Source organism: Alligator mississippiensis, chromosome 7, assembly GCF_030867095.1.
Source record: "Alligator mississippiensis isolate rAllMis1 chromosome 7, rAllMis1, whole genome shotgun sequence".
Lineage (NCBI taxonomy): Eukaryota > Metazoa > Chordata > Crocodylia > Alligatoridae > Alligator > Alligator mississippiensis.
This window is the reverse complement of record NC_081830.1, coordinates 67,139,884-67,167,602: the sequence shown is the minus strand read 5'-3', so window position 1 is coordinate 67,167,602 and position 27,719 is coordinate 67,139,884. Positions and strand designations below refer to the sequence as shown.

At 39.7% G+C, this 27,719-nt stretch overlaps 1 protein-coding gene across 1 annotated transcript in view; it reads right to left on the bottom strand.

Annotated features, from left to right (window-relative positions):
• RSRC1 (arginine and serine rich coiled-coil 1) overlaps window positions 1-27,719 on the bottom strand; it is a 323,306-nt gene that overhangs the window by 6,637 nt on the left and 288,950 nt on the right. Inside the window, exon 8 of the mRNA XM_006276863.4 lies at window positions 1,953-2,059. Coding sequence (XP_006276925.1) covers window positions 1,953-2,059 — 107 coding nt within the window. The remainder of the gene's footprint in view (window positions 1-1,952; window positions 2,060-27,719) is intronic.

Here is a 27,719-nt window from a genome sequence, read left to right as displayed (position 1 = left end):
TTCTCTGATAAAAAATTGCAAAATCTGTGATTAAATTAAATGCCTCCCACAGCCATGCTGGTGTCCCTCACTCCCCACCCCCACAGCCCCCCATCCCTGCTTATGCCCCTTGCCCCCTGCCTACAGCTGCTGTCCCCCCAGCCCTGCTGGAGGGGGCCCCCAGCTGCCAGAACTACGGGGTCAGGGACCAGGTCCACAGCCCCCTGCACCCAATGGAAGGCAGCAGCTGCTCCAGCAGGAGCACAAGCTGGCTCCCCCCTGCTGCTGCCTGCTGCAGGCTCAGGCAGGGCCAACTCCCAGTGGCAGCATGCACTCCTGGGGATCAGGGGGGACTCATGCCCCCCGCCCCCATCTGTCTGTGTGTGTGTGTGGCGGGGGGCAGGGCAGATGTGCTCTGCCCCTGTGCATGCAGAGGTAGTCTGGCCAGGGCAGCATGGAGCTTGCAGTGGCAGGCAGCTTTTGTGTGTGGCCCCGCTGTGCCCTGTCGCAGCAGTCACACACGCTACACTCTGGAGAGCCTGGGAGAGGGTAGGGTGGGGAGCAGAGTGTTTGCGACCCAGGGTTTGCAGCCTGCCTGCTCCTGACCAGAGTGCTCGGCTGCCTGCAAACCCCTACTCCCGGCCAGAATGCCTGGCCGTGTAGTGCCCAAGCTGGCTGGGGGCTGAGGGAGCAGGGAGGTTTACAGCCGGCCAGGAGTGGCAGGGGTTTCCACTCCAGCCGGAAGTGGGGAGGCTGCAAACCCCCTTCCGGCCGGAGTGCCTGGCTGGCTGTAAACCTCTCTGCTTCCTCAGGCCCTAGCCAGCTTCCCCCCCCAGCCCTGCCCCGCAGCCCCCAAGCCCTGCTTACCTCCAGCAAGAAGAGTGAGCCTGAAGCAGGCTCTGGTAAGTGAGTGTGTTGGGCCCTGCCCTTTCCCCCTGCCTTCCCCTCCTGGCAGGGCTGAGGGTTCCCCCCCCTCCTTTTGCAAACAGCTCTTGTAGGCTAGAACTCTGCCAGCCTGCAGAGCTCTTTGCAAAAGAGGGAAATCCGTGGGTTTCTCTTCTAAAAGGGAAAATCCGTGTTTTCTCTGATAAAAATGGGAAATCCGTGGTTTTCTGTTTTCCGTGGGAAACAGAAAACCAGGATCCCTGGTCATTACCTGTATATTTTTGAGAACAGTTAATGGGAATTGCCTGGGCAAGTAATACAGAACAGGCTTGGAGACGCTTGCAAATATGCAGGTGAAAGAGTAAAGCTGCAGTTTTGTATTAGATCACATTTGTTCAAAAGCTGTGCAATCTTTTAAAGTAAAGAAATACACAATAAAATAATTGCAGAACAGTGAGGATTATAAACATTTCATTGTCACAATCAAACCATCATTTGCTTATGACCTTTGCTGACAAAGGCAAGAGAGTCTGGCTTCTGAAGAAAGACTCAATGGCAAGGAGTAAGGCCACAACTTTCAGAACTGGATGTATTCAGTTAAGCTCCTAAAGTCACTTTCAGGCCCTGGCTCCCAGGCGCGTGGAGCCTTCTGACATCAGGACACTTATTTCAGTGAATAGATATGGTTCTAATATTTAGTTGTTGCCACTCAAGTTAAACATTATTGGCTCTTGAAGAACTCGCTACCTTTGCCTGGAGATTCCTCTGACCCATGCTTCTCCTTTGACTTTTAAATCTTTGGGTTTTGAAATAATGATTTTAAAAAAGGTTCTAAAAACCCCAACTACAAAACCTGGTTTTGACTTTGCTGTCCTTTTGACAATATATTCTACCTAACTCCAAACACTCAACTCCTGGCAGTGATGTTGATTTTGACATTGCGTCAACTAGGTAGGTTCATTTTTGTCTCATCTTCAATAGTGGGAGTTAAGATTGCTAATATGAAGTGTGAATCGAAGCTGTTAATGCAGCAGCTTCTATTAGGCACCCATGGGGTTATACACAATGATGGGATATTGCAAACTTACCTTTTTGACTTCTTTACTTGATCTAAATGTCTGTGGAACAAAGGAGTCGCTTTCAATAGCTTCAATTTCTTTTACTCGTTTTACTTGTTCTACTAGGGTGGCTTGGTCTACAAAAGAGGGTATAATGTCAGTATATGTTAGTGTAAGCTTATGATCAATGCTGTGCCTACACAATACTCACTGAATATATTTTACTACTTATGAAATATATACCAGAAAAGCCTTCTGAAGCATGCTAAAATATTCTGTTATATAGAAACATCCATGCTTTATTATGAACAATAGGAGTAATTAGGCTATTATTGCTTAATGTGTGATGTCATTTATGATGTCGCTATAAAAATGTCTTATAGAAGTCCGTACAGGATAACTGCAGATCTACAGCATGTAGATTTACTGGAAAAAAACAAGGGATCTTAAATTGTCAGGGTGAATACCTCTGAAGTGTTAAAATACTAATATTAATTCTAGCTTAAATTTGACTTTGATGTTAGTAGTCTTCTGGCTGTCAACCATCTCCTCCACCTCCTGTGGAATTATTTAAAGTCATGTATCACCAACATTAATGACTATGATCGATAGAGCCAAAATACTGAAAGCAGATTAATTATATAACTCCCCTCTATATAAAACTCTCAAATGTTCTGTGTCCTATTATGATAATCAGATGTTTATATCGTGTGGCTGTGTTGACAAATAATTTCAGCTGCTTGTTTAATTGTGAAAGTAAAATTTCCCTGCAATATTGGAAGACTTCAATTCATTCTGAGGCTCTCAAATGACTGCCCTTTGTACAAAAATGTTACAAAATCGTATCTTCTGTTAGGCACCTGCGAAAAGCATAGCTTCACATTTTATTTTGAAGAGAATACATTTTATTGTGATGCATCAGGTACTACTGGAGCCCTATAACAAGAAATACACAAAACCTATATGCTCAGCTATCATCAGGCGAATATTTTTTCTACTGACCTTTAGACACAATGACATTAAGATGTATCTGGTAAGAAACAGAAGGGAAATACTAATGCAGGGTTTTACATATTCTAGGTCAAATTCATGCTCTACTTTACTAAAACGGAGATGTCTTAAAACTTCTCATTAAAGAGGGGATTGAAAATTAAAACTGAGCAACAGTCCAATATTATCTTCTTTATGTTATATTTAAGACTTTTAATACTTTGTTTGAACACAGTAAAAAAAAAATAATTTACATATATGGACATACCAGAAAAAGTCTAATACAAGCCATGACCCAAGTTAGATATACTTGACTGGATACCAGCTATTAAAAATAGATAAGAATATAGCCTCCCTCCTCAAGATACACACTGGAAAACGTTTATACTATTTTGAAAGTTTTTGTATTGTTCAGATATTTGCTGAAAGTTTCTCAAAATGCATGCAGTATTTCATTCATACATTTAATTCACTTCATTATAGAGACGCAACAACACCCACCAGTCTTTAGCTGTAAGGATAGGTCTATGTTGCTACCTGCACCTAGGTCCATTCTTTAGCCCAAACCTGCCCTCTGTTTACGCTCAAAACCCCTCAGCTCATCCCCACACAGCAGTCCAGCCCATCCCTACCAGTTTCAGGGCCAGAGCTCCAGCTTCAATATAACTCAGCCTTCCTGCACAGTACAGGCAACCCTTGCCATTTGCGGGGGACACGTTCTCATATCCCCGCAAATGGCGAAATCCATGAATAAGGCACTGTGCTCATGAACACAGTGCCCCCGGCAGCAGGCGGGGATGGGACAGGGCTCCGGCAGTGATGGCCGGAGCACGGCAGCGGTGGTGGTGGTGGGAGCCTGGCAACACCAAGCACAGAACTCCCGAGGAGCTCCTGTAAGTGCATAAAGTGCATTTAAAATGTGGGTTCAGCATTCACAAATATTTGAAACCACAAATGCCGAACCTGCAGATAGCAAGGGTTTCCTGTACTCTTCCACAGATATAACAGGGAATCTGCCACCAGTCCTTTCGTATCCCGTTCTTGTCTCTACTGCCTGTAATGACAGCCAGGCACAGAAGAAAATACAATTAATGGGGCTGATTCCTAGAAAGGTCCATTTGAGTTTCCTATTCCTATTCTTTTGGGAATCCATTTGTTGAATACTTGTCTGTCCTGTGCTTCTTACATGCTGCCACTGCAAAGTAATACAGACAGGGAAAACAGCTTTGGTGGCTGGGGGCAGTTTAGGACAAGTTATTTCACTCCAAAATAGAGCAGTAGTCAGATCCTAGGACAGAGTCTTCTCTTACTCCAGAAGAATCTGCAGTAATCTGAGTGCGCCTTAAAAGCAGGATTATGACACAATTCCTTTGTTACAAGGAAAATTCAAAAGTGGAACGAGAAGTTTGATGCTCTCCACTACTAGTTCAGAACACACTGATCTGCCAAGTTATGGACAGAGATGGCCAGGTATAGTGTGCAGGACAAGAGATAACCAAGGTAGCTCTGCTTGATGCAGTCAGATAAAGACCAGATATTTGCTTGAGAAACAGTGACCCTGAGACTGAAAGGATAATTTTTGATGCTTGGAAGAAGGTGTTGTCATAAAGGTCCTGCTTCTGTGCTAGTCCTTCCAACAGCCTGCATGTGAACTGAAATGTTTTGATTATGATCTTTGACTCTGATATAGGTAAGTTTTGTACTCAATGAACTCCTCCAAATAATATTCCTGAGGTGATGTGTACACTACAAATTCCCTTTGATCCTTTTCATGGCCAGTGAAGATATACATTCTGCTCTACATACAAAATTCTAAATCCAGATATATACAGCAAATGTATTCTTGCCTTTTAATTTGCTTCAGGGGAAAAATAACCCCCCCCCCCCATTCTCTTATGCGATTCAATGGAAACTAGCCTCAGACAATATTCAAATGATGACTGAATGAAAGTTAAGATGAACAAAAAAAATACAGAGTAGCCATCCAATACCCAGGTATATTTTTTTGCAAGGACAAGAAGTATTAATTGCATAACTTCATTTTCATCAGCCAAGCATTACAAAAACATTTTTCTAAACAATGACTAATTTGTTTCTTTCCTCACATTAACATCTAAAGGAAGTGTTTGTGCGGGTGCCACTCTCATTTCTGCTTCTACCTCACACTCAGTTTACAGCACTCCTGATCTTCCCTAGCTGGTCCCAGGTACAGCTGCAGTGGCAGTAAAATCTGGGCCCTACCCATGTGGCTAAGGTTATATACTGTTTATATGTTAACTGACTTTTTCTCTCCATCACATTTGTTTCTGAATATTATCTATTATGTTTATTATGGTAATATCCTGTGACCAGTCAAGAAGGGGACTCCAGTTTGCTAGGCGCTGTACATACACAGAGAAGTCGACAGCCCTTGCAGTGAAGACCTTTCTATAATAGACAAGACAGACAGAAGGTAGGGAAAGATGGATCATGAGTGCCTGCAAGTGTCATACTGGTTCTACAATTTTCTTGTTATGAAATTATTTTTGCTCACAGTTCCATTTGAACAGATAAGGTAAATGGCAAGAGAAGGGAAGGGAGAGAGGCCAATACACCTGGACATGCCAGATATGCATAAAAGCTATATATTGATCATTTTACTCAGATAAGTGCAGGAAACATTGCATCTGAAAAGCAATTCTGTAACAGCCTCAAGTAATGTACTCATATCTGCCATCCTAATAACCTAAATCTAATTCAAGCCGAGAATGAGATTTTCACTGTTTCTTTTAATAACTGAAAAATATTGTATAGGCACTAACATCTTAGAAAAAATAAACTATGCTCATTCTCTTAGTTCATAATTTTAATAAATATGATGATTGGAAACCAAATGAAATAAAAATTTGCCTTGCTAAACAAACACTACATAAACCCATAACACACTCACGTCCCAGAAAGTCTATAGGGCTTATTTTACTACGCTCAGAATGGGGATTAAAGTTTTTAGAAGATGCTAATCTGCTCAAAGTAGAATGCAGAGGCTCACGGTGCCTACAACTCCTATCTTTTTACAGGAGCTTTGAGTTCTTCAGCATTAGTCCAAAAGTGGATACTGATAGCTGGGAAGGGCCCTGAACAAAGATGCACTTGTACAGAAGGAAGGCACAATATACTCGGGTACCACCGTGGCAGTGCAGTAGAAAAATCAAGAAAAAAAGATTGATTCAATAGATTTCAGAGAGAATGGAGATGAATGCAGATTTAAAAGTTCAGTTGCTCAATTCTTGTATGACGCATCTACCACAGTATTTAGCCTTTTATGGTATATTACATGAATTAGATACAAACCCATAGTAATGACAAGTTACTAAGAGAAACAAAAGCACTGAATGTTTTTAGAATTACATTAGTGACATTAACTTGGTGAAAATGGACGGGAAGGAAGCATAATCCATTACTGTATGATATTTTTGACAAACACGTTATTGGTAGATAAAATGACTTCCATATGTTGTTTGTCAGATGTCAGTAGAAAGGATATGCATTTCATAGTAAAATCAAAAATAATGGAGTCAGAAAGCTAAGAGGCTACAGGCAAAAAAAAAAAAAAAAATCAATACTAACTCATTGCACAGCAAGTCCTTTTACTGTGGACCTACTGAAAAATACAAAACTAAATATTGTATTGGTGATTGTTGATGGCATTTTTTATAAATAGGCTAGCTTTTACTTCTATGATAAGAATTGCAATTAAACTCATTTTACAAACAATTATCCTTTTAGTTTATTATCAAAGGAGAGAAAAAGACAAATACACAGAATAATACTTAATAAAACTGTATGATACAATTGGGAAGTCTTTCATGTGATGAGCTTGTTTTAGTCCATCTGCTCAAATCATCTGAGTATCAACACGATTATTGTAGCAATGCTGCACTAAAAACAGCAGGTGGCATTATCCTACAAGTTAAGTGTATTCAAACCCCAAGCTTTCACACCACCTAAAGCAAGACAACAGAAGAAACAATTATCCTCATCTGTCCCCCACCCCTGAAATCCCAACAATCCCATCACCTGATTATTCCTATTTGTTTCACATTTTCTTCCTCCTGAATTCTGCCTGGAATTTTAAAAGCCGTAAAACCTAATTCTTCAAAATTATTAACATTTTGTAAACTATCCACAAATCTGCCTTAAGCACCTCAATTTTATTGCAAATAGTTTTTCTTGTGTAGCAGTAATACTGCTGCACCCTTCACTAAAATAAACTATAAAAATAAACTGATTTTTATGTGGTGCTAACCAAATCTAAATGGCTATTCTTAACGGGTTTCTGATTAAAGAATACAGTGTAAGTATATTCCTAGACAGTGTTTCATGTTTAACTGCCTGGATATTGTGGTAGGGCCTACAGTCACATGTTTTTAATTAACTTATTAAAAATCCATTCTATAAAAGTTTTATAGAACAACACTTTTTTTCTGATCCTTTGTTTATAAGTTATTTTCAGCTAAAAGAACTAAATGATTATACAGGGAAGCAATGAAACTGCTCAAATCCAAACTTCTGTCAAATAGATTAAATGAACCAACTGAAAACAGAGACAAATACCCCTTACCTTTAGTTACAGTAAGCTTAAGTAATTGTAACACTGCAGAATTTTCAGAGAGAAACATGATATTCACATTTACAGTGTCTTTTAAATACCACACATCTTTAGTAAATCAATGCAAAAGTTCCTCAAAGGACAAAACAAAATTTGTATGAAAAAAAGACAACAACAGGCTTCTGGAACAAACCAATATGTGCCAAGTAATGCGGACTTTTGTCTAAATTAGAGAGGAAAGGCAAAGCTGCATGGCTTAGATATTTGTGACATTAACAGTTATTAACAGACATTAACAAATTAAAATACTGTAAACTAAATTAGACAAAAAGGTAGTAGCATAAGGAAAAATTCTGCACTGGCAATAGGCTTGTGCAGAACAGCCTGTCTTTACCATCTCTAAGGCGAGGTTCAAAAAGGCCAAGGCAGAATCAGTCTGAGTTGCGTGGTTTTGTGGCAGTGGTGGTTTAGATCAGAACACACATTCGCCCGGGCGGGGGGGTGCTCTATGTGTGCAAATCTTAGACTGGTTCTGCCATTTTAAAACCAGTCTGTGCACCAAATTTTTGTTCTGTTACTGGCATAGACTGGTTTTATGTGCCAAACTTCTGTTCTGTTATGGGTATAGACTGGTTTCCAATCACTTATACCAGTAAAAGTATAATATATGCATAACATTTAGGACAGGTACAGACAACTTTCCACATTCTTAGGTGACACGTTGAGGAAGCACGTTTCCCCCATGAAGATAACACCAGCCAGGGGCTCACCACGCATTTCCTATGAAGGAGAATTTCTGCAGAGGGCCTCGACATTATGGGTAAAATGCACCTCAAAAAGCAAAAGGCTGTTCTGTGCTAAAGGTCTGTTCCCACTGATTGCCGGTGAAGAGTAATCCACCAAGCCGTGTAATATCTATAATTTTAACATTTTCTTAATAAAGTTTTAAATCCATCTTTGCCAGTGCCAGCCATGATTCACATAAAAGCCAGATGATTATGTACAAACTTTATTGTAGTTCAGTTCTGTATCTCTTCTCTGACACTTCAGCTAGGGAGGTAACAGTGGTGTAATCTGTAGAATGGGCTCTTGTCATGGGAACAAGTCCAAATATGAAAAGAAATTGATCCAATCTAAGCCAAGATTTTTTTTTAACTGTTTAGCTAAATGTTAAAGTGTCAGTAATATTAAGAAATAATGACTTTCTACAGGAGTTCAGAACAGCTGTCTTGATTGTGCAGGTGTGTTTATTCTGGGGCAAAATTTGTATGTTATAAACTCTGAGTTGCTGTGGTCTGTTTGGGTATATTTCTGGGCTTTCTCAGGGTAACATTCTGTGCTAAATTACATCCCAAATATCTCCACCAACATTTATCGAATAATATGTTAGCTTCAGTAAAGGCAGAATCTGGAACCAAGATTTTAAATGCTGATTTTCTTTATTATGCCATTTTGATGGCTACAGTACAAGAAGGGATAACTTTAATATGCTAAAAATCATGGAAAAAGCTGTTAGATGTGTATAAAATTTCCTGAAGCTCTTGGTCCACTTATATTGCCATTACTACAGAAATAGTCTCATGTTATTTTCTTTTCGTGATTTTGCAGTTCTAAAAAGTAGTTAATTTCTAAATTGACAGAAACAAAGAAAAGCCCACTCCAAAATGAGCAACCATGGCTTGAGGCTATATATTTCATTTTTAAACCAAAGCAGCATTTTACTGCCAACTTGTATTTTTCAATTTTAACTACAGTGATTCAAACAACATCACTATAATTTGGTTTTCATTTTGTTTTTAAGCAAATCTGGATACTTATTTTCTCCCCTTAGGAAGGATCAATGCATCAAGGAGAAAAAAAGAAAGCAATTCGTAAAGAAACAACTTCATAGGAATCTCAAAGGATCTAAGTTTTGAAATCAAGTGCTATATAAATCAAGAACCTTTGAGTTTCTCTTGCAGCTAAAATGTTTAAAATGGCATTGAATTTTTATTTTTAAATCCATGCTATTTCATATATTCACCCAGTTTTCTGTGTATTTTAAAAATATAAATATATTTTTAATAAACAAAGAAACAGTCACTATCAGCTAATAAAGTGTTAGGAAACAACACTAATGTGTTTAAAGCTGCTGGATGTTTGCCTTGTTTAATAGACAGAGTAAAAGAAACCAGTTTTAGTTGCTCCAGATTAAAGACAGAATACAGACTCCACCACTGCTGTTAGCTGTCCATTTTAATTTTGGAATTCTTATTGACTCTAATTAAAATTCTATAGATGGAAGAGCTGTATGTTTCTAAGGAACTAGCCAGTGAATGCTGTCTGCCAGCCATCTCCAAACACCCCATAACCACACACAACCAGCCTGTCAGGAGAGCTAATGCAGACATTGCAGGGCACACCACATTTGTCACTGTGGCTAATATCAGAGATACGCAGCTCTTTTTTCTCAGCACACAAAAGCAAGATATGTAATTCAATGCTCAATTTACCCTTGTCTCGTAGGAGATTTTTCCCCGCTAATTGATAGAAATTAAGCCATTAATCAAGCCACTAGCCATCATTCAAACCAGGGAAGATGAATACAAACTTTCATCATAACCACCTTCCCCATTTTAGTGTTCATTAGCATTAATTTTTAATGCAATTATGCTATTCTTTTACGCTGAGCTCATAAATTACTGCTCTTTTGTTGCTGGCTGGCCTTGTAAAATCCAAGGTAATGCTTTGTGCTCTGATCTTAAAGGCAATTACTGGGTTCTTCTATCTTTTATATATCTCTATATCCCCAATAACCTTTATATAATATGTACACATTTTTTAGTATATATATTTATAATATATAATAATTTGTATATATTAAATGTATTCACCATTCTGTTTTACACACATGCACATATATAAAAGAATTCCCACGTATAGCCACACATAATAGGGATATAAAAATATAGGATAATGGAACCTAATAAAAGCTTTTAAAAGCAGAACAAAGCATTCTTATGTATATATAATATATAAACATGCAAAGAGAGGTATGAAATGCACAATGATGAAAGGAGAAGGAACACTTGAAGAATTTGGGAAGTACCTATCAACAGATACATACTGGATTGGATAGCTGAAATTCTGCAGGGGTCTGTGTAACTTTGGATCCTGAGTTTTCATTTATGCTTTAAAAAGTCCTGTTTATATTAGAAAATCAGCTACTGCACATATACAGTGATCTTTTTCCAATGTGTAGTAACATCAAAAGATTATTTATGAGATATTGTGCTTAATATGCGCATATTAACAGTTCCACAGTATTGCGCACTGACACGTGGAACCATTAGGAGGCTTGGTGTCAATGAATTGTAGCTGTCATACTTTTATTATAGTCTGTGCAGCGGTACCTCAGTAACACATCAAGAAAAGCATGCAGGGCCTAAATGCACTCTGAACCACTCTCAAAGCATTGACTATTATGTAAGATAGGTAAAAGAAAAAACAAATTTGCAGTAACAAGAGAGCTGGACTTTTCCTACTGTTTTAAATAGATCATGTCAGCTCTACTGCTGGTGTGTGGAGCTGTGCTGAGTTACACCACCTGAGGATCTGCACCAGAGTCAATAAAATACACATTTAAATCACATTTAACGTTGATCTTAGTCAGCCCAACCAAGAAAGTTCTCAGCTAAGGCAGACACTCATCCCACAGATTCAGTCTGGTTTCTCAAGTAAATACTCACTCCAGCATGTGGCAAGAACATACAAAATATTGGCACAACCCTTGTGAGATCAGCAAAAAAAAAGGCTGCACACAACTGACTGTGGTTTAAGAAAATGGATGCGATTTTTGTTCAACTTGTTTTATTAAACTTTAACCAAAGAACGGTTTTCTGAACTTCCCAATTCATCCACCATATTTCAACATTTTCCCAAATCAGGCCTTAAAGAAACAGGGTTTCAGTCATGAGACTGGCCCCTACCAATATCTTCTAACTTGCTCCTTCCACATGTAAAAGAATAGGGTGTCATGAGGGATGTCTCCAGTCTGTTTCAGCATAAAAGATTCCTGCAAAACTGAAGCCGTAATAAAGAAGTACCAGTGGCAATACTGTTATAATGGAGTTTCCTTAGAAAATAAAACATACAACCTAATAAACTACCTATCCTTCATGTGACATTTCATTCACATTTATATTTTCTTGCACAGACCCTACAAAGATGAACAAATGCACGATGTGGAAATGCAAGTCATGTGGTAAGTTGCAGAGTCATTTGAAGAAATAAATACATTTTGTAACTCTAAAGTATCCCATCTTGGCCTAAGGAATCAAAACTCGTGGAAGAGGTGATATCTTTTATTAGACCAACTAGGTATTTGCCAACTATGAATCCATCCACTATGAGGCTTGTAACATCTTAAATTCTAGAGTGACTTCCAAACTTTGTAAAACAAAGCAAATAAATCCACAAATGGGATTCCTTCTTTCTGCCTCTGACCATGAACTAGGATGATGGGTCTAAATTATAAACATCCTTTGGTTTAAACACTCCTCATTTCTTTTTCTATTATATGACATATGCATACTATACCACAGTAGATAGAACAACATTATTTTAACCAAACATACTTTGATGCCTTGTGATTTTACCACAATCAATCATCTTAAAATCATGGAATGGCAACCTTTACACCAGACTCTGCCAGGCATTTTTTATAATATATTATAGGCAGTTAAGGTTGCCCCAAACTTCTAATTATAAAACTTTGTTTTCAATTTTTTAATTTTCTTTCCTCCAAACTAGGTATCTGAGCTGAACTCCTGCCTCATACTGATTTTTTTTTCTTTTTTGGGGGGGAGGGGTTCAGGAAATGACTTGAAATTTGCAAGGGGTCCTTTTTGGGGGCAGGGAGGCATCTTTTGTGTTTTCCACAAAAATCTAGCCAGATCTATTCAACTTAAAAGCTTTTGAAGAAGCAGACAGTTTGCACACACCTGGTTGAAACTTACTAGATTTTAGATGCTGACATTTCTTCACTAGCATGCTCGACATTCCCACAAGTCCTGCAACTGTACCTGCCACACTTACAAAGCAAAGGAGTACCATATTTTCTCACACAGAAACCACTGCTTTTCCCCCAAAACTAGCTGGTGAAATATGGAGGTGCATACTGTATGTGAGAAATGCAGCTCCCCAGGGGTCTGGAAATGTGGTGGGAGGGGAGCAGTGTCAGTGCTAATTGCCACTGCTCTAGGATCCATGAAAGTGCTGCCACTGTTCCCCTGCTGCCAAATATCTGGACCCATGGGAAACTCTATCAGCTGAACGACCCAACCCCATGCACCAGATAGAGCCGGCACATGTGTCAGATGTGGGGCCACATGCCCACGCCACACAGAGTCAATGAGAAAAAGTGCTTGATCCATCAGAAGCCAGGGCTGTAGGCTGGTTTGTCTGCTGCCTTCTCTCCAGCTGTGTAAAAAAGCAGGCAGTGGTGGCCACAGTTCAAATCCAGGCACCAGCCCTGTCAACCTTCCCTTTCTGCTGGCGCAAGGATGGGCCAGGTCTGGCAATGGACCAACCCCATGCGCCTGTCTGATCCAGCATGCTGGGTCAGGTACAGTCTATGCACTGGACCTGGAGCATGGCTTGTGACCTAGTGTACCACAGTGGGCTGGCATGTGGATTCAGTCCGCTGCCAGACCTGGCCCATCCCTGCACTGGCAGAAGGGGAAGGTTCTCAGGGCTGAAGCCAAGAGCCGAGCTGTGGCCACTGCTACCTCCCTTCCCCGTCCTGTAACCCCACCAGTCGGAGAAAGTGACAGACAGAGCAGCCTGCTGCCCCAGATGGCAGGTGTGTGCATCTGCCTCTGGTCATCCCGTGGCTGGGGAGACAGGCAAGCTGGCTTCAGGAATGGTTTCCCCTTCCAGTTGTGCTCCTGTGCAAACCCAGATGCTGTCAGGAAAGTTTCAGAGGAGGCTCCCCTCCCCCTGTCCTTTAAGCAGCTGCTACTCAGTTACTTACCCAAGACCTTTTTTCTTTCATGCTCTCTTTCAAAAACAAGGTGCATATTACATTCAGGTGTGTATTATATGCAAGACAATACAATATTCTCCAACTCAAGGTTACAGGCAACAAACCAGACTTTCCATCCACTGCTGCTGCAGTTCATGCCCTTGATATGGAACTAGGCACTCATGTCTGTCCTTCACTCTCAATATCTCCTGTGCTAGTGCCAGATAGGATAGAGGATAAAACCATAACATCTGACATGGAAAAATCAGACAACACAGACAGGGCAGGGAATCTGCAATTGGGGAATAAAAATTATATGCGAGTGTTGTGACAATGACTATGGCATATTGGGCAAGAGATCTGCACTGAGAGCTTGTGGAGCAAATAGGGATGGGGTTAGGAGGCAAGCGCCTGTAAGGAAAGGTAGTGAGATTGAATGAGGAATTGGGAGATGAGGAGGGAAAGACAGGGCTGAGGAAGAATGTGGGTGAATAGGAAGGAGGAGAAAGAAGCTGGGATATAAGAGGAAGAAGGGACAATGAGCTGCAGGAGGAGATAGCAGAAAAAGACGGATACTGGAAGAGCTCAGAGAGGGATAATGAGATGATGGACTGGTGGAGAGCAGGGAAAGACAGACTGGATTAGAATTAGGAGGAAAAACTATTTGGCACCAGTTGGACAAGGAGACTGGAATTATAAGCGACAAGTCTGAAGAGCAATGGCTGGGACTGAGTAGGTCAAAATAATGCGACTAGGTCAAGGAGATTGGGATGGGAAAGAGAAGAGATGACAGGTTGGAGCAGATGAGAATGGGTCCAGCTTAGGGGAAATAGGCAAAAGGGCCTGTGCCCACACACTAGAGCACTGTTCTCCAGGTGCCACTTGTGGAATATCTTCAATTCACTTTAAGAGAGAGAAACCAAACCAATCATAAGGAAATTATACACCAAATATTACATTAAAAGAATATTATTATTATTACAAAGCACTCACTCAGAAGTAATGTAATGCCAGAGCTGAGTTTGCCTCTTCAGCTCACTTAGCAAATCAGATACTATATTTCCAAAGAACACCTGTCCTAGTGCACAAGCTGAGGATTCTGGTCCTGCTTCTGTCACATTTGTCTTTTCAAGCTCTCTAGCATGCATTTATCTGAGACCATCTATTCATTCATGAGAATGGGGCCTTTCCATACAAGGAACCATTCTCTCCCAGCATTTTATGGGTTTTCCTTTAAGATTAAGAGATAATTATAGGATGTAAAGAATACCACATAATGGTGACTCAGGACAGAAGTAGGATCTACTCACTTCCCATGCGCTTTTCATTAGTGCTACGTATACACAAGCTGGTGGTACAAAGAAGGCAACTGGAAAATTGAGATGGGTATGAGAGAAATCTCTTCTAAGATCTGGAATGCTCCTCCCACCCCCAACTCCCTGTCTAATTCCCAATTATTATTGGAGGCAACAATTATAATTAATTTCTTCTCCTCAGTTATGGAGGGGACTATCTTCTTGGCATATTTTCTCCACCCCCAATATACAGGGCCCTTCAAGGCCCCTCTCCAGATATGAAAAGGCTTTTCATTCATTTCAGGTTTGCAGATTAAAGCCTTTAGAGCATCCATCAGCTTTCTGTTTTATTTGGCATCAGTACATTAGGTGAAAAAGTATCCAAGAAAACCATGACTAAGTAGCTGACTCTATTATTAAAAACAATTCTTAATGAGCCCAACTCTTCAAGGGAAGGACATGCGGTCAGACATTTCAGCAACAGTATTCAGTCTTAAACTGGTTCCTCCCAGGCATTTTTAGCAAAACCATATGGGAGTGCCAACATAGTTTTACAAAATTCTTGGTCTCTCCATCTTAACACAGGAATACAGGTCAGATCTATCAGTGTTACAAAATCTATCTTACTAGAAGACTAGACTAAGCAGTCTGCTATTCCTTTCCACAGCTCTTAATGTTTTCATAATGTTTCTGTAAAAATACATGTTTTGTTACTGTTGCATCTCCTTACCTACAGCACAGATATAGGAAAAGGGTTTATCAGAGACACATTTAGAACTGTCCCATCCTCAAGAGGAGACATCTAATTCATGTGCATATTTTCCTATTAGAATTTTTACCTTTTTATGTAATTAAGATACTTTTGTTTCCAACAAAGAAAGAATTGAAAATTGAGTGGCAAAAATAAGCAGTTCCACTGAAATCAGGGAGACCTCTCACATGCCCAAGTAGCAAATTTAATTCAAAGATGTCAGATTTATATGAAACATTAGGTCAATACTGCACAAAGTTTGCATGGATAGTAGACCCTAAACTAGGGGTGGGCAAAATGTGGCCCAGGGGGTGGATATGGCCCACCAGGCCATTCTATCCGGCCCGTGGGGCCCCTAAAAAAATTAGAAAATTAATATTTATCTGCCCCTGGCTGACTGTCATGCGGCCCTCCATGGCTTGCCAAAGCTCAGTAAATGGCCCTCCACCCAAAATAATTGCCTGCCCCTGCCCTAAACACAGTCTCTTGTAGCACCTGTTATCCAGATTCATAAGTCTTGCTTTGTAAAATTCTAAAAATACAGATTTAAGAACTGCAATTTCTGTTTTCCTGTATGCCATATCAAACAATTCCAAAATCTGTTAGGTCACTGAATTCATATAGACTGTACAGAGTATTAATGCTCTGAGCAACACTGACAGGTCAAAATATATATTTAAAAGTGGACTGCAAAGCAGAAGGAATAAAACCATCCTTTTATGGATATACTAACAACCGCAAAGCTTCTTTCCTGCCCTTTTAACATTTGAAATATCAATAAATATCAGACCCACACAGTATTTTCTTTACTGAAGGAATTTGACAAAGACTTTGGAGGATCAGGGTAGATGACAGGGCACAACTCCACAGCAATAACTGAAAGTACAAGGACATGGAAAACAAACTAAAAACAAAGCTGACTATCTTTATGCACGTTTAAGACAGACAGAAATGCAAAATGAAAGAAAGTTTTAAGTTAAAAGGACATGTGCTGTTACTAACATTTAAGGATAATAATATTACTGACTTACAATCTTTGAAAAAAAAAAAAATCTTACCCTCCCTCTCTGGCAAGTTCATGTGTTTCTTGTGTTTCTAATGGAAACTAACATAACTGTTTTTAAATCCTGTGCCTGTATGCTAGACCACTCTGTTACAAAGCTCTAGATATAAAATTATTTACTGCTGCTACAGAGCCAGCATGGGCATCTTTCACATGCTTGGATGAGCCCAACAAAAAGCTGGCTGTTATTCAAAAAAAATCCAAGTACCAAACTTTATTTTAATTCTTTCAGGAGGATATTCATTATAATAACTGAACAATTTAATGTTCTGATTATGTATAGTATATTATTTTTATACTGACCAAAGAAACATGCTGGGCTTTAGACAAAGGAAAAGGCACTGTGTCTATTTATCTGAGACTCAAACCCCAGAAACATAAATGTATTGTATTGCCCTTCTCATTTTTTTTTCCAACAAGAAAGCAAAAAATCTCTATTTAAACACTGAATAAAGCACTAAAACCCAAGACAATGGCCTTCTGGGAACATTAATGTTTACATATTCAATCATGTACAGGTGTCATTGATATTGGGAGAAAAACATCATCTAACAGGCATGTGTTCAAGGCTTTTGCACACACAGGCTAAGTATGAGAGTTCAAAGTGTGGGGGAGTGCCTTGCTGTACCCTCCTAGAATGATCTGGGTTTCTTGCATTGCTTCATGTGAAAAGTAATTTGCTACTAATTGTATCAGTGACAAGTACTTCCCTTGCTGTGGCATCTCCATTGTAATGGCTGTTTCAGGGGGGGGCAGGGGGACACGAAACTCTGCCTGTTCCCCTTTCCTGCTGGTCCCATGGAAATTACTCTTCAGCTTCCAGAGATGTGTGAGGTGGAGAGCTCTCACCCCTTTGCATAAGCATGTAAGCTATGATCTTACCCTAAGACAGCATACCATAACAGCATGAGTTAAACACGGACTGTCAAACCTAATTTTATAAGTTGCCACCTTCTGTTAGCTTGAATCTCTCACTTAATGAAAACAATTTCTCCCACATCTCTGATTTAATATCTGCATATGACAATAGAACCAAAAAGCAGGTCTTATTTGGTCTTTTAAAATTGCTGTGGGTGTTACACTCAACTATAAATATGCTGAAACATTATGCAACTGTTTCTGGGCAGTGATCAGGTAATAGTTTTTGACTGAATTGATTATTCACTGACAGTACTCAACTCAGCCTTGCAAATGCATCAACTGTGTAATGAGGAGCTATTAAGTCTATTGATTTTCTGATTTCAATTGATAGCTAACAGACCAAAGCTACACATCAATATTTGTGTAACTAATACCCAAGAGCTAACAATTTTGACAAATGAAAACCTCAATAGACCAAACAGTGCAAATTAATGGAAATTTAAAGACCAAACCTCAGAATTTAAATGAAATAACAAATGAATGAATGAATGAATGAATGAATGAACAAGTAGAGTAAGCTCTATTATGTCAGTGGATCCCACTGATTTGCATTAGGACAGGAACAAATATAAAACCTTAGACTGTAAGGCTGTTTTTCTTGTACTAACAACTGGAGAACTCTGCAATTTAGGCTCAAAGCCTGCAGTTGTGAAATCTTGCTTTAAAAAAAAAAAAAAATTCTAGGAGCAAAATCAGAGGCAAAAGAAGTGAACCTTGCAATGGCCTAAGCACTGTGTCAATATCAAACTGTAAGTTTCTTTTTAAACCAATTATTGCCAATTCATAGTTACTGCCTTACCTCCAAGAGTTGCTTTTGGTATACAATCTCAAAAGATAAAACAAAAAGGTAATAGGAAAGACCAGCAGCTGGCTTAGAACAGAAACAATTTTTCTTGTTTTTTTCTTTCATCACAAAAAAATGAGTACACGCACATATGTCGAGGAGGAGATGAAGACTGTGTTGGTACACAAGGTTGGGAGGATATCATGTTCAAAACTAGGCCAAGAAGTGTTGCCTCCTGCTTTCATAGTGGCTTTCTAGCTGTAGGCATTTGCTACCATTGTTTCTGTTTCAGGTTTAATTTCATTTGCTATTGTCAGGAAACTGTTCTTCAGCTCTGTGCTCACATGAACACGCATGCACACACATGTACTCCTCACTGTCAAACAAGGGATATATAATGATGGGCTGAGGAAAAAGTTTTCCCTGAGTTTCTTGGTGGACTGCTAACTGACATAGGGGGTCCCTCTCTGTTCATATTATTAAACCTTCCTCCCCTCTTTTAGTTTCAGGCACTTCCTGCACCGTTAACTCATCCTTTGTTCCTTTCCCCTTCCTTACCCTCCTCTGCCTAAATTCTCCTCTATTTTTAAATCAATTTTTAAATCAATTACAGTTCCCATCCACACACAATTTAAAACCAGATTCACAAAGATACTTAGATACTTATTACCTTCAAGAATACAGGTCTAAGTTATTTAAACCGGTGGGAGCCAACCTTTTTGGCATCCTTGCCTCAAATTAATGCCACACCTTCCCCAAGTGCCACTTCAGTCCCCTTCAGCTACCCTATCTGCTACTCCTTCTGCTTTGGTGAGCCTTGCTGATTTTGCTACTTGGCTTTCTGCTTCCTACCCTATCTGCCACTGTGCCTCCTTCTCCCTCCCCAGTTTGCTGTGTATCACACAGACTGCCCATGCCACCTGTGGTACCCATGCCACAGGTTGGCCACAAAATATCACAAGTCACTGTGACCCTCCCTTTGCTAAAGATTAACACTGTGGAGGCTATTCCATAGCCACATGATGGTGCTCGTTCAGTTGGACTGAGATGGCTGCTGGAATCCAAAATGAGATGCAGTTGCCTTTTTTGCAGAGGTTTCTTTGCATTGTTCTGGGGCCCCAATGATGCAGGTAACAGGTTGCGGGTTGAACTGGATCTCCTAACTCCTAGATGACCAGCCCATTTTTTGATACTATTTCTACTTTCTAACTCTCTTGTGTATTTTAGCCTCACATTTTATCTTCATCCCGTCTCTCTCTCCTCCTTGTACTGCATTTGTATCACAGTTCCATTGTGCAATAATGACCTTCAACAAGCAAAATGAACCTGACTCAGTCTATTTGAGTGTTTCTTCTTCAGCACGTGGTGAAAACCGTCCATGTTGTATAGTAGCAAAACAGTTGTGATATTGAGAGAAAGCGTGCCAGCTTGAGGTTGAGGAGTGACAAAAGGGCAAGAATGGGTCTGTGAGCCTGGTCCTATTATTCTGCTTTTCAAGTCAGAACGCTGCACTTACTACCCATTTTGACAGAAGAGTCTGCTCTCCTTTTTCATGCGGCATTTCATGTTGTGACAGATGTTTGCCCCCGTGAACAGCTGAAATTCTTTTTCTCTTCAAGTGTGCACCTACGTATTTCTGTGAATGACTGAAGTCAGGTGCCTAATTTATATGGTTACTTTACAAGCCCAAGTGCCTTAAATAATGCTATTCTCCTAACTTGTTATTTAGCACAAGTAAATAATACTGCACACAAAAAGCACAGAAGCGGCTCTTCAATCAGCTATCTAACTGTTTGGGAAAATTATCCATAATTTTAAACTGTTTAAGGCACCATAATCTACCCTACTAGCGAGACAGACTGTTTTCATCTGTATTTTATTTTTAAAATAGAAGTAGTTGAAAAATGTATTCCTTTTGTCTTCCAGGACTGGATTCCAATGTTGCACGCTGTGCCTCTCTGTAAATCTTTTCAAACGACTGCAGTGCATTAGAAATAAGGTTTTACTTTTTAATCTAAAAATAATATTTATTCAAAAGTTATTAGAAAAACTGTCATGTATTAATACAAAATGCACTGCATTGTAGTACTCATCTATTAGAGTGGGCACCTTTGAAAAGTTTCCTTTGACTTTTTTTGTTTTGTTTTGTTTTTTTACAGTTAAGTAAGGGATTAGCAGTACCAGCCTTATACACTTCCTGTGTTGGGAATATCTGCTCATGGCTGCAAAGTAAAAAGGCAGTAAAAAGAAGATTTTAAGGCTGTCCAATGTATTTATTAAATTAGTTACTAAATATAATCCCTAAAAAGGGAATTTTCAAAACCTTTTTTTTCCCTTTTGGTGTTGGGGTACTTGTAATTGTTTCAATATCCCCATAAACTATAACAAGACATGGGTATCCATTTATGTAAACTGCCTGCTACTGACAATTCTCAGAAGGAAACCCATCTGATGGCATGTGGGAGGTATGAAAATCAAGACATGCTTCTCTGTAGTTGAATACAGAAGCCAAGCATGAGACTTTCCAAGTAGATGTAGTATACGTACCAGTCTTAAAAGTGCATTTTTCTAAGATATGCTCATTGCAGCTTCCCTTTGACCATCATCGGGTTTTGTGGATTTTTTTTTATTCCACAGTTTTACACCTAGTTCATAGAATATTTTTGAACCTATATCCAAATTTAAGAAGAATATACAGATGCCAATAAAGAAGATTAAGTCATTTGGATCAAATAAAAATGGCCTCTTTTCAGCTGTCTGTATACCCTCATAACATACTGAAAAAGAATACTTATTTCAAGCAGCATCATTATGCTTGCTTTAGCACAACTACATTTTGTGCATTGTAGACACGAACAATGTTTGGGGAAGAGTGTGTATATGTAAACATGCACAATTAAGTGTGCTTCATGAAGTCTTACTTTTTTAGACTTGCAATGCAATGATATGAAAATTAATCAGCTTCCAGGATTTTCTCTAGAGGTTATGGTGCTATTTAAAATCCTATCATCTCAGGAATTATAAATTTAAAAAATAACTTGCCCCAAGGTAATGCTAAACTTCAACATTCACGTGAATTATATAAATGGAAGGCTTGTTTCTAAGCTACTATTTATACATTTTTAATTACTTAAAATCTTATTTCCATAAATAGTCACTTTGGTCTCCATTAATTAGAAATTGCATCTCAGGAGGCTAACACAATGGAGCCAAATGATCTACTTTTAATATTTTCAGAATGTATAAACCTTAGCCTTACATGCTACATATAAACACCCACAAAACTGTTTCTTGCAAAGACCTGAGCAAGTCATGCAGGTGAATGAAGAGACATATGGATGGGAATGGAAAATTTCCAACACTCAGAAGAGTCCATTAAGAATATTTGTCTTGTTGGCTAATCAGAGAGAAGGATTTTCTGAGGCTTGCTGGCAGTAAAGCAGCTCTGCAACGTTTGCAGACTCATGAAGCATCACAGAATCATAAAAAAATCAGAGCTGGGAGTGACCTCAAGAGATCACCTAGTTCTCTTGGCTCAAATCAGTTTCTATCTTAGTTTAAGCCATCTGACTGACGTTTGTTTAACCTAAACCTAAAAATCACCAGAGAGAGATTCCACAACCCCCCGGTTAATCTGTCCCAATGCTTCGCCACCCTCAGAGTTAAAAAATTCTTCCTAATCTCACCTAAATATCCCCTGTTGCAATTTAAGACAATTACTTCTTGTCCTCATTCCAGGGGACACAGAAAACTACTGACTGCTATCCTCATTATAGCAACCCTTATTGGATTTGAAGATTTATCACATTTCCTCTCAGCCTTCACTTCTACAGATTATATATATAGAAGATTGGGATTAGTTAAAGGGCTTGCTCTGTCTGTCTGTCTGTGTGTTTGTCTGTCCATAACACTCTTTAAATGCAAATAGCTTGAAAACTGTAAGAGATAGAACATTTGTCTTCAGAGAAATTTCTTTGCTAAACCTTAACATTTGTTTAGTGACAGTGTCAAGATGATCCCAACTTCCAGAACTGGGAAAAAAAAGTCAGGGGACAGGGCTGTTTCTACTGACCTCCTCCTAGGAGGGCACCGGGAGCCCAGCAGGGAGGGCAGAGGGGCCCACTGAGGAAAAGCGGGAGCTGGACAGAAGCACGAGGCAGTGGGTGAGCAGCGGCAGCCACGTCCTGAGACCTGAGCAGGGAAGGAGATGCCCGGGGCAAGCCCGGTGCAGGGGAGAGGGCAGAGGGAAGGGCCTGCTAAGGAAAAGTGGGAGCTGGGCAGAGGCGCGAGGCAGCGCGCAAGCAGTGGTTGCCCCGTCCCGGGCTGCGAGCAGGGAAGGAGGCGCCCAAGGGTGGAGCAGAGGAAGCCCTGGGATGAGGGTGGCTGTTACGAGGTGCAGAGCTCACCTGCCCTTGCCCTTCCCCAGCAAAGAGGCATGCAGGTGGTGGCCAGGCGGTAGCATGGGCATATGCACATCCAGGCCATTGGACGAGAGCAAGTCCAAACGTTCAAACGTTCAGCTTATTTTATTTTTTATAAATATTTAATTTATTTACTAAATATAAAAAGTAAAATCTGTTTGTTTTTGTTATTTTAAATTCATCTAGCATTCTTGATGGGCAATTGGCTAGTTATTCCAGATTTTCCTTGTATGTCATGGTTCCTAGATATATAATGTTTTTATTCCTCTCCTTTTGACTTGATTGATTCACCCACATCTTTCTTAAAATGTACTGTCCAAGCTGGACACCTAACTTCAGGTGAAGTCTGGGATAAAATGGAAGAATCACTTGTGATTTCCACAAAACACTCCTGTTGAAGCATTGTAGTATTCTATGAGATTATTTTTCTAGCTACAGTCAATTGCTGACTCATTCAGTTTGTGATCCTCTATAACCCCCCACATCCTTTTCTGTAGCACTGAAACCTAGCCAGTTATTCCAGATTTTGTGTTCGTTCCTTCCTAAGGACAAATGCATAACACTATGCTTATCAAATTTTATCCTTTTTTCTTTAGACCATTTTTCCAATTTATTAAAGTGATTTTTGAATCCTATTTCCCTCCTCCAAAGTATCTGCTAACCCACCCACCATGGTGCCATCTGAAAATGTAATAAATATGTTCAATTAACTGTTCAAGTTATTAATGTAAATATTGTACTAGATGCCCTGATACCCCTGAGCAACCTTACTTGATATGTCCTTTTAGTTTGACACTGAACTGTTGATGACCAAGGATCCAAGTTTTCTGTTTCCTGAGGAAAAACGCAGGTTTTCTCCTTTAATGGAGAAAAATGTGGATTGTCTCTTCTAAAGGAGAAAAAATGTAGGAAACCATGAGTTTCCTCTTGCAGGCTGGCAGCATTCCAGCCTGCAAGGGGCTACAGAGAGTGGGAGGAGGGCGATTAGGCAGGGGGCACCATGTGCACGTGTGTGAGCACATGCACGTGGCAGTCAGGCAGCCTGGAGAGCAGCTCCCTCCAGGTAAGTCTTTGTGGGCAGGAGGAGGGTAAGGGTGGGCATGTGAGTTGGGAGTGAGGGGCACCAGCAGGGCTGGGGGGCTGTGGCTTGGGTGTGGAGCAGCAGCAGGGGCAGAGACTAGCATGTCAGGGCTGCTCAGCACCACAAAGCAGCATTGGGGGGGGAGCGGGGGGAAGCAGCTGCAGTTGGGCCCACATCCTGGTAAGCAAAAGGTGCAGGGGGAGTTCTGATTTTCCATGATAAAAAACTCAAAATCAAATACCAAAATGTATAGGTATTTAGAATTTATTTTATCATAGTGACTGAGGCACTGGTAGGCTTCCAAACTGCTTTAAAATTTTAAATATATCAATAAAACATTTGTGTTCAGCTGACACACACACACACACACACGAGCCATTTCATTTGAATCGTGAAAAAACATAGATTTTGGGGTGGTTTTTTTTTTTAAATCAGAGAATGTGCGATTTTTAAAACAGAGAAAACCAGGAACACTGTAATGATGACTACTCTTTCAGCATGATTGTCTAACCAGTATGATGCATCCAATTTACAGCAGCTTCATCTAGACCATATTTTCTTAGCTTACTTATGACTCTAATGTGCAAGAGAGTATCACCCTTGATAAAGTGAAGGTATATTGCACCCACTGCTTTGCCCACCCCCAATTCACAAAGCCTATCACCTTGTTACAAAAGCAAATCAGGTTGATTAGACAGGCTTTGCTATGAACCAATCCATGTTTGCATTTACTTGCCACACCTACCATCTTGTGCTTATAAACTGATTGATAAGTTACTCCAATATATTTTCAAGTATCAAAATTAGAGTGACAGATCTGTAATTCCCGGAGTCCTCCTTTTTAAAAAAATAAGGACACTATATTTGCCTTTTCCCAATCTTCTGGGACTTCACTTGACCTCCACAAGGTCTCATAGCTAATAGCCAATAGTTCTGCAATTAGTTAAGCCAATTCCTCCAGTGCTTTAGGATGAATAACATCAGGCCACATTGATTTCAAAATATCTAGTTTATCTAAATAATCTCTAACTTGTTCTTCCCCTGAGCATCTGTCAACAGCATTAACTGCAATTGTCATTTGACAGTTGACCTTTTTCATACAGACTTAAGTAAAAAAGGCATTATACATTTCAGCCTTCACCACATTATCCATTATTAGCTTCCTCTTTCCATTCAGTAAGGGGACTTACCTTTTGCTTGGTCATTCTCTTGGTTCTAAAATATTTATAGATTCCTTTTTGTTACTTTTCACGGCCATTGCTAGCTGCATCTCAATCTGTATCTTGGCCGTTCTGATTTTTTTCCCCATGGATTTTTAATATTTTTATGTTCATCCTTAGTAATACAGCTAATGAATCCACTTTTTATAAGATTCCTTTTTTAAGAGTGTATGCTTTAGCTATCAGGTCTCTTGCTATGCTTTCTATCCTTCCTTTTCATTGGGATAGCATACTTATGTATCCTCAATGTTCTCGCTTCAAGGAATAACCAACTCTCCTGTACTACTTTTCCCCTTAGAATTAGCTCCTGTAGGATACCATCCACCAGTTTTCTAAGTCTGTTAAAGTATGCTTTTTTGCAGTGCAATGTTTGTATTCTGCTGTTCTTTCTTCTTTTCCTTAGGATCATGAAGGATATCATTTCATGAATATGAAATTATCATAATATCATTTCATGATCATGATATCATGAAATGATATAGTTCATGATTACTGTAATCTAAATTGCTTCTACTTTCAGATTCTCTACCAGTTCCTTTCTATTAGCAAGAAAGAAATAAAAGAGAGCCCCTATTTCCCCTTCATTGTTGGTTTCTCCAGCTGTACTGAAAAGTTGTCCCCAACACAATCTAAGACCATAGACTGCCACATTTCCCATTCAGTGGATATCACAGTAATGAAAAACACCATGACCACCATGTCCTGTAATCTGGATGCTCCCATTAGCCGTTTAAAGAAGCCTCTGTCCCTCCTCTCAGCTCGCTGGTGTATAGTAGACTCACCAGGACAGTGTCCTGGTTGTTTCCCTTTTTACTTCAACTGATAAACATTCAACCAGTCTACCTCATATTCATTCTATACTTCAGAGCAAGTGTCTATATCTGTAACATACAAGGCAATACCTCTTCCCTTTTTTCCCTCATGTATGTCCCTCCTGAACATGCTATACACATTCATAACAACATTTAAGTTGAGTGCACTATCCCACTAAATCTCAGTTCATCCAATAATATGTGTGTGGGCATTAGGACTTCCAGTTTTCCTTGCTTATTCCCCAAGATTCTTGCATTAGTACATAGTTATGTTAAATGCCTCACAGACTGCCCCATTAATTTCTCTCTTATGACTTAGGTATGATTTCCCATATCTACTCCTATTCCTAAACTTGTATCCAGGATACCTTACTCCTCTTCAATTTAAAGCCCTCCTCACAAGTTTACTGAGCCTTTGGTAGGTGAATCCTATCTCTGCTCAGCAATCTTCTGCTTGGAACACCACCCCATGGCCAAAAAAGTCAGAACCCTGCAGGCAGCACCATCTTTGCACAGATGTTCTAGATAAATCTCTCCATGCCTAGGTCCTTACTATTGACCATAAGGATAGGTATCAACACAACTAAGCCCAGTCTCCTTCACTCAAGCCTATAGTCACATTTTGATCTGCTCTGAGTTGTAGCTAGCAGTATCACTAGTGTTTATATAGATGGGCAGGTTCCATCCTGTACAGCAGGGAGTCACTGGTCACTACTGCCATTAATTTTCTGTTCAGTGTGTTGGTCTTGATTCTCTCATCTTTTGGGATACACACCTTCATGTCTTCCATCAATGGGGTTGGTGACTTTCCTGTGATGCTAGGGCTCTGTATCTGTTCTTCACTTTGATCGATGAGGCTCAGCAGTATAGCACAGTCTGCCACAGAGGTGAAAAGTTGACAAACTTCCATTCTCCTGAGCAGCCACTACTTCCTCTTTCATATGGTCTTCTCTATCCAGCTCTTTTCTGCAATATTGGAAATCTCTATGCATGATGTCAATTACTTCCTTGTACACAGATGCTTCTCAACATAGCTACATTCTCCTGCAGCTCCCTTACCTAGTACCTGAAGAAATTAACAACATACTTCTTGTATCAGAAACTTCTCTCCCACCTGGATATTTTTGGTAGTGACATTCCAAAAGCAAAACCAGGATCTGAATGGAACATCCAAGGTCATGGTCCCTTTCTGGATACAGCCCCACAAGCACAGGCAGAGGAAGAACTATCAATGATGACAGCTTTGATGATACAGCATCCTTTAGCTTTTGAATCTAATCCCTGTTAGGACATACATATTCCCTCTTCTTCCTTGTCCTGCTGGTGACTCATGTACCTTACACTAAGGACAAGTCACTGAATCACAAGGATGGCACACCTCCAAACTCTTACTTGAATGCTACTAGATTTTCATACTGAAGAACACTTTAAAATAACTCCCACTATTAATATGAATTTATGTTTTTATCTTGTTGGTATTGGATTTATTTGTTCATCTTGCTTCATCTAGTTGGATTTGCCATTTCTGCCAATCATCATAGATAATGAAATAGATATGCAAGTCTCCTTCATAGTCTATCCTCTTCAATTTTAAGCTTGGTAAATTTCCAGTCCTGACAGCAGTTAAACATACTGGCAAGAATAAATTTATGACCTTACTGCACTGGTATTGTGAGGAAAGAAACTTTGTGAGGGAGGACTCTTAACTTGTAAAAATGAACACAAGTATGTGAACATTCCCTTTACATATCCCATCCAAGCAGCAGGCCAGCACAACTTACTTAGTTTGAGAGAGCTGAAAGGTTCACAACACAAAGCAATATAGTGACAGACTTTTCAATAATATAAGCCTTCATACAAAGAATTC